Raw genomic sequence first — 8,365 nt, 5'->3', positions numbered from 1 at the left:
AAAGAGACCAGGTTAGTCAGGCAGGATCGGCCTGGCACAAACCCGTGTTGGTTTCCCCTCAACATCCCTTCCCCTGCAGGGCTCTCACAAATGTGGCCCTTGATAATTTTTTCAAAGACCTTCCCCAGGCTAGAAGTGAGGCTGACTGGCCTGTAGTTGCCAGGCTCTTCCTTCCTCCCCTGCTTGAAAATAGGGACCACATTGGCCCTTTTCCAGCCCTCAGGGACTTGGCCTGAGCACCAGAAGTCCTTGAGCAGCCATGCCAATGGCTCCGCAATGACACCAGCCAATTCCCTCAGCACAAGTTCAGGTCAGGGAGGTGTACTCCTCCTTTGTCCCTCCCCCTGCTTCCACTGCCAGTATGCTTTTTTCTTTGCCCTCAGGCCAGCCTGGATATCCACGCTCAGCCATGAAGGTTCCTTGGACCCTTTTCCCGCCTTCCTGCATAGTGGAATTACATCCTGCTGTGCCCCAAGGATAGCCTCCTTGAGGAAGGACCACCTTTCCTGGACCCCCATACTAGCTACACCCTGGGCTCCAAGTGCCTCCCTGGCTACTGCCCTAAGCACATCGAAGTTGGCTTTCCTGAAGTCAAGCATTTGCACTGTGCTAGCTACCCTCCCCATCTTTCTCTGAATAGCAAACTGGATCATTTCATGATCACTGTCCCCTAGCCTCCCTTGTACTAGCACCTCCCCCACCAGGTCATCCCCAGAGGCTAACACCAGATCCAGTATGGTGTTTTCTCTAGTGGGGACGAGTACCTCCTACACGAGGTGTAGGTCCTGTATGCACGTCAGGAACCTTCATGAGTGGCTAGAACTGGCCAACTGCTCTTCCCAGTTGATGTCAGGGTAATTCATATCACCCATGACCACATCTTTTGCACACAAGGCCTTCCCCAGCTGCCTGGAAAATTTATGGCATCAGATACCATCAACTGTCGCACCAGGTTAGCATACTGCCCATGCATCCCACAATCTAAGATTCTAAGACGCTCTTTATACCAAGTGCACCAATATTCAGCATCTATAGTTGGGGGGTAGGCGGGGGGGAGGAGCCAGACGACACAGACCCGCCAACTCATTAGATCCAGCCTGTGGGCAGGCACCTACTAATTGATTAGATCCAACCGAAAGCTGCCCCTGCAGCACTCTGCATGGGGCAGAGCCCTACCTACTCCCACCCAGGCCAGCCTACACTGCACTCCCACCTGTGCCTGATGAGCCCATGGGGTGGATGAGATGGGCTGATGGTGTGCCCTTTGTCTATGGTGGTTTCTGGTTCCCCTCTCAGGTACCCTTTGCTGCTCTAAAATCCTTCCTCTGATAACTCTTCATCTTTGAGCATCACCAATTGATCTCTCTGTGGTCATCATACTGTCCACATTCTGCCCTGTGGGCATATTCCTTTGTTTCACAAACCCATCACATGCACATATCCTAATTTGGACTTTACCAGTCTTTTCCTAATATGATCTGTTTCCCCCAGTGCAGAGACCTTGGGATTTCCGGTTTTGGGACTGTGCCCTGATGCCAGTGCCGCAGAGTCCCTTATCTCATGTTAAGAAACAGTGTGGTACATGTCTTCAGTTTCCCAGCCTGTGTCTGCTTGCTGCTTGCCTGTGCTGGACATAGTGTACCTTGAAGGAGACTTGTCAAAAACAGGCTTTTAGAAATTAATTAACCCTTGCCATAGCCCTGGACGATTATTCTAATGCATATCTATTTACCTACAAGGCAATTCTCAAAAGCAAACCTCTAAATACCATTTTCTAGCTATCACTTACCTCCTGCAGTAGCCAGGGGGAGCTAAAGGCTCTGAATGCAGCTGCCCAGGTGCCAGGGAGCTGACAGAAGCCTGGGGTCTACAGTGCTGCTTCAGTCAGCACATGCCCACCACACCAGTACACAGCGGCCAGGGGCAGGCATCAGCTAGTCCAGGCCCCAGAGGTCAAGCCAAGGATCTAAAAGCCAGCCAGGGACTACTGAAGAGCTGTCCCTGCCCAGTGGCTGGGGGGACTCCCAACCACGTTGCTCTGCCCCTGGCAGGAAGCTGGCCCGCTGCTGGTCTGACTGACCAGGAACACATTTACTCCCAGTCAGCATCTCCACATGCACTACTGTGCATTAGCTAACATGCATTAAATCTACTAGTTGTAAATACAAGTAGTTGATTTACTGCACAATAACCTATTTTAGATTAGCCAACTGCACACTTAAGCATCTCATATAGATGTGCCCACTGTGTTCCATCGTTTAGCAGTTTCTACACCAACATCCCATTGGATGGGTTTCTACTCACTTGGGTGGAAACAAAAATCAAGCTCTCTGATAAGATTATCCAGTACATAACATGTATACACCAGTACTGAGCCCCAGGGATTAAAAAAAATGAATCTTTAAGTATTTTAATGATATCAAAAGTTTAATGTGGAAATCCTCCCCAGACTTTATTACATAGGTGACAACCAATAATAAGTCTACAAATGAGCTCTAAGTTAGGTTGACGTCCATTGTACCCAGCATTCTACATGAGGGGTGGGCAAAATGCAGCCCCTGGACTAGATGCAGCCCGCCAGGCCATTCCATCCAGCCTGCAGGACCCCTAAAAAAATTTAGAAAATTAATATTTATCTGCCCCTAGCTGCCTGTCACAAGGCCCTCAATGGCTTGCCAAAACTCAGTAAGCGGCCCTCTACCCAAAATAATTGCCCACCCCTGTTCTACATGCATATAAAATTAGATTCTCTTCTTCCCTCACTCTCTTGTTTCAAGCTTTGACTCCATCTCATCCCCAATTCCTTTCCTCTGTATATCCCCCCCATTTCCTTTCTGGTCCTTTCTATTCGCAAACACATTGCTATTTCCCTAGCCCAGAAATACTCAACCCCACATACCTTATCTCAAATTGCCACTTCTCTTTTTGACCTCTCTTGAATAAAAGACTCCAAGATGTTTGAATATCTCCTTCAATTCTGTTAAATTCCTTATAATTTGGCTTTCCTTCTTAACATTTCCTTCAATTTTTTGTCTTTTGACAAAGATGATCAGTCCTTGCATGGTGCCAGTATGCTTCCCTCAATTTTCCAGGGGTTTAAAATCCTCTTCCTCCACTGTCTAGTCCTCCATCATCATATCATCCTCTTATACTTCTCTTTCCTGCTTTGTTGTGAAGTTGCCACAGATTTGTCCTTAGCCCCATCTTCCTCTTTCCTTCCTTTTTCCTTCCATCCTGGATTATCTAATTCTGCCCATTCCTATGGTTACTACTTTCAAGCCAAAGACTTTCAAAACCCTTCCCAAATTTGACCTCTTACAATGTCCAATCCTGTATATTTCCAAAAATCTCCTTTTAGACATAACTTGGCAATAAACTATGTCTATGCTACAATCAGAAGTAGGACTGAAGCATAGACTGACACACTCAGATAACCTGGGCATCCACAACAACAAAAGGTGCAATACACACGCTTTGGCATCCAAGTACTTAGGCTCTTCACTGCACTTCTAAAATGTCACAGCTTCACTGTATACCTGAGCTCACTAAATGAAAGTTGCCTTGGGTAAATCTACATGTGAAGCAATGTGAAATAGGCTATCTATTTATACATTTCACAAACAATATAAAAATCACAGTAAATAAACATCACTGCCACATTATTGTTAATAGTATGCACAGTTTGTTCATAAAATGAAATTCTGCAATATTACTTAAAAGTAAAGCAACAGTGAACATTCTTGCCATAAAACAAAGTATTAAATAATTTCTGTGGTAAAATGGTCACTGAAATGTTGAGTTTCTAGTTCTCTTGTGACAGTATTTCAAAACATTTGTAATAAATGTAGAATTTATGAAGGAATTCCACAAATTGATGTGGAGTTTCAAAGACTTTTTTTTTTTTTTTTTTTTTAAATACAAGGAGGAAGAAATTGCTGACAACAGTAAAAAAATTAGAATGTATAACCTACCAAATATGTTTGTGGAATGTCCTTTCCTGGCAATGGGTTTGAGCTCATTATGTCCCCATCCATACTGCCTATAATTATCCCAGGCATGCTTCATCATCTGAGGAAGGGGAAACAAAAACCGATGTAGTTAATACAGTTTATTCACCCAACACAATTTATAACTGATTTTCTAAACTGAAAATTCCCATGTCTCACCCTCAACCTAAAACAGCAATGGCTATTCTACATTTATTTCCATCAGTTATGGTAGGCAAACCATATAGTATGAATACTCTTTAATTCAAAAAGTCTCAAGAGTATCTAAATACACCAATTAGGGGGAGTAATTAATTGGTCTGTTGCCATACTGTTACTTACAAAGCATGTTATTTTGCTTCTTTTAAGCATGAATTTTTGAAAACACAGATGGTAGCTTCAAACCAATTTGACTGCAATAGGAGCTGTTGAATATTCAACATTTTTTAAGTGTAGCCCATCGATTTTGCTGCCTAAACAGAAACAAATGTCTTGTGTGTGTCAGTTCTGAAAAATGTTGGCCTAATTCTAACTTGACTATATGAAAACATCAAAATCTCCAAAGGATGTTAATTTCAAAAACGTATGAGGGGGAACTATTTAGTATTATATTACAGGGCTATGGCTAGCGGTGAAAAGGTAAAATTTAAAAAAGGTACAATTTAGGCTGAAATTTACTAGACTCAGATATACTTAGCTGTAGGGTGGTCTCCGATGAGAAAAAAAAGAGTACAAGTCTCACAGCTTGAGACCCAAAAACTATACTAGACAAAGGACTAGAAAATGGGCTCACAATCGCCTTGTGGTCTGCAAAATAGGTTCAGCTGTTTCTATCACATGGTTAATAAAATGCCCCTGAGAAGTAGGGGGAAAGAAGACAGTTATAACAATCCTTATTATAAAAAAAGTTAAAAGATGTTTATAAACAACCAGTTAAAAGCAAATGATTAAAAGCACAGAACCCCATATGGGGTAACTCATGAAAGTAAACAATCAAAAAAGGACAATTCAAATAAACTGACAATGAGGAAAGCCCTTGTACCACCACCATTCCCGCATACCTGTGATTACATTTTAAGGACCAGGCGGCCCACCGGCACCATACACAGTGCCCTTCTAAAAGGCCCAGTAGGATGCAAACTTGGCCCCTTTTGACTTAGGACAAAGTGCTCCAACTCAAAGACCAGATGCAACCGAACTAGAAGCCCACAGAGGCAGTGGGAGCCGGAGCCGGAGCCAGTGACCTGGTTCCAGTGGCTCTTCAGCATCACCATCTTAGCTTGACCCAGAAGGAAGTTAGCCAAGCATGGGGAAGGGGAAGAGATGGGACTGATGAGCAGTTAGAGACTTGTTTTAAAACTTTATTATACATATTATAAAAACAGATGGTCAAAGTGCAAATATACATGGCCCTCCCAGCAGCTGAGCATTGTCAGGAACCCTCATGCATTCCCTCTATGGGTTATACATGTAGGACTAGCAATCCATCTTCCACCTTCCAGAGTGCCCTCTCAATAGCCAAGCACAACACAAACTGGTCCACATTTTATTGCAAGAGGAAGTATCCAAATGCAAATATGACACACCCAGACCAAGAAGCAGAAAAGTGGGAGGGTGTTATCAGAGCCAGCCCTTGCAAGCTAACTTCTGTGCCTTTTCAGAGTTGCCATCCTGGTCTGACCCAGCAGGAAACTGGCCAGACAGAGCATGTTTTTCTTGGCTCTTTGGTATGAGAGAGAGAGAAGAATACAGGCAGTCTTTGACTTACAACATTTCAAAATCAATATGATTGCTATTTATAATATAAATACATTAATGTAGTTATATTACTCATCTAATAATTGATCAAGTACAAAATTCTGGGGTATGTTTGGTAAAAATAGGGTATCGGGCCTTGGTTCAGGACCAACCCCCCATTTATAACATCGTTTCTTATGGGAAGATTGGTTCTGAGTTACAACATTTCAACTTAAGACCCGGTTTTCAGGAAGCAAGTGTGTTGCAAGTCCAAGGACTGCCTGTATACACAGTCTCAGATAAGTCCAAACAGTTGCTGCAGCTAGAGGCAGTTTAGAAGGCATGGAAGAGAGTTTCCACCACTATCATGGAACCAGGACATCCCCCCGCCCCCCTCCCCGCCACCACCACCACCTCCCTGGGAGGCCTGGGGCATGTGTACTGACCTAGGAGCCCAACAGAAGCGTGTTGCTTTTGACACAGTTAATAAAGGCTGAGGCGGCACGCTCGAATGCACACTGACAGTATCAGGACCTAGACACCATTCTCACTGCTCACAAAGACAGTCACGTCATCAGCACACGCTATCACCTAAACATCTATGCTGATGGGAAGAGCAGGCCTGTGAAGCAGCAGCCCAGTGCAAGGGGCAATGACTTAATAGCGAGAGCACTGAGCATTTCAGAAAGGGGACAGAACTGCCAGATGCCTCTGCTCACAGGGAACAGGGCATAGAGTACTCCATTCATTTGCAGGAGGCTTAAGATGTCCCAGAACAGGAACCAGACAGCAGAGGTGAAAACGGACCCAAAGCCAACATTCTCTAAAGTCTAGAACACAGTCATGATGGACCCAGTCAAAAGCTTTTTCCTGATCCAGTGAGACAAGGCTGATGGTCAGGCCAAAGTGCTCCATGGCTGACAGCAGGTCACATAACAGGAAAAGACTGCCTTGAATGCTGCAACCTGGCATGCAGCAAGTGCTTGAGGTTCATGACTGAGGCCATGATGATTCTGAGAAGGTGGGAAAGGGCCTTAGCCAAGATGCTATAATAAAAAATCAGCATTCAGGAGTGACACTGGTCACTTAATGACACCAAGCTCCCCTTTTCCACTCGCTGGCAACTGACAACATCCTTGAAGCTCTCTTGCAAGAAGGAAAGGAGATTTCAGCCAAAGAAAGGGTAGAAAGTCTTGCAGAGCTCAGTGGGAACTTGTTGAAGCCTGAAGCCTTCCTTGTGATAAGGCCCTCAACACTGGTGGTCAGCTCTGTCAAAGACAGCTCCTGCTCAAGCCCTCCTGCCTCCAATGTAGACAGTTGGGCGGGGGCAGGGGGGAGGCACTCCTGCAGCTGTTGCTTCAGGGCAAAGAGGCTTGACTGTGCACAGTTCTGCATAGAAACTGATGACATGCTCTTGGATATTGGTGGGGTCCATGAACATCTGGCCCAATTAGGTTCTCCGGTGAACAATGACCATCTGTTCAGCATCTCTCTTCTCTGGGGCAAAGTAATTGTTTGGGGCATCAGCTTCCAAGAGTTCTTGCAAGAGTTCAAGTACCCTGACCACACCTTTTATTAGCTTCCCCAGGCATTTCTTCTGAAACTAGAGGCTCTTAAAGCTCCTGGTCACTGCTAGTATCTGTCAGAACTGCTTTAGCTCCACAATCTCTCTCAGGGCAGCCTTGTTACTTGTACCACTAGCAGACTACACCAATTTGTACTTTCCCCATATCTGAACACTGCTTCCAAGAATGGAAATTGCATATCATGGCTGCCTGGGTCATCTACAAGCAGGTCAACCAGTCTTGGAAGCAGGTGTCTTGTAGGAGACGGACATTCAGACACTAGTATGGCACTCAGGTGCAAGTTGGGCTTGGGAAGCCAAGCTTGCAAGAAACCAAATAGTGGCCTGAAAGCCCTCATGAAGTGATAGAGATTCTGTGAAGCAGAGACAAGTGATGCTTGACAACGTACAGGCAGTCAATACAAGCCATGGAAAGTGCTTCTGGGCTCACCTTCAGCAAGGTTTACCATCTCATACTGGTGTGCTGTTTCTTGGAAGCAAGTGAAATCTAGATACTTCTTGGTCAGGGCCAAAAAAATGCTCCTTTCCAAGGATCTCTACATCCATTGGCATTGCATGAGCCAAAATTAAAGGTCAGCACGGTAAGCAATGTTTGGGACCAGGAGGCAGGGGAGACGGAAAGTGGAGAGAGGAAAAAAACACCTAGGATTTTGCAATACAGGAAAGAAAGACAGAAAGACAGGCTAAGGATCATTTAGGGTGGGTCAGAAAAAGCCCTAGCACAAGGGTGGCCAGGATCCTAAACAAGCCCCTAGCACAAGGGTGGCCAGGATCACGGGCCACCTAAAAAATTTACCAAATTAATGTTTACTCGCTCCTAGCTGCCTGTCAAAGCTGACAGGAGCCAGGGGCAGTAGGACCCAGAAGGAGCCCTCAGCAGGCTTTGGCAACTCAGCCCCACCCCACTCCAGCCAGTTCCCTGCTTTCCTGCCTCAGCATCACATAGCTCCCAGCTGCATTACTAAACCATGGAGCACAGGACCGTGCCAGTACAGGAAGGAGGGGTGTGCGTGCATGTGTGTGTTCATTTGCATGCAGGCTCAGGGGCAGAACGCGC

General features: G+C 45.3%; 1 protein-coding gene across 1 annotated transcript in view; it reads right to left on the bottom strand.

Annotated features, from left to right (window-relative positions):
* Nucleotides 1-8,365, bottom strand: part of MAN1A2 (mannosidase alpha class 1A member 2) — a 176,739-nt gene that overhangs the window by 110,088 nt on the left and 58,286 nt on the right. The window contains exon 3 of the mRNA XM_019543856.1: nt 3,972-4,068. Within this exon, the coding sequence (XP_019399401.1) occupies nt 3,972-4,068 (97 nt within the window). The remainder of the gene's footprint in view (nt 1-3,971; nt 4,069-8,365) is intronic.

The sequence above is a fragment of the Crocodylus porosus genome, unplaced genomic scaffold (genome assembly GCF_001723895.1).
Source record: "Crocodylus porosus isolate Cpor-Errol unplaced genomic scaffold, CroPor_comp1, whole genome shotgun sequence".
Taxonomy (NCBI): domain Eukaryota; kingdom Metazoa; phylum Chordata; order Crocodylia; family Crocodylidae; genus Crocodylus; species Crocodylus porosus.
Note: the sequence above shows the minus strand (reverse complement) of the source record. Positions and strands in the feature narration are given on the sequence as shown.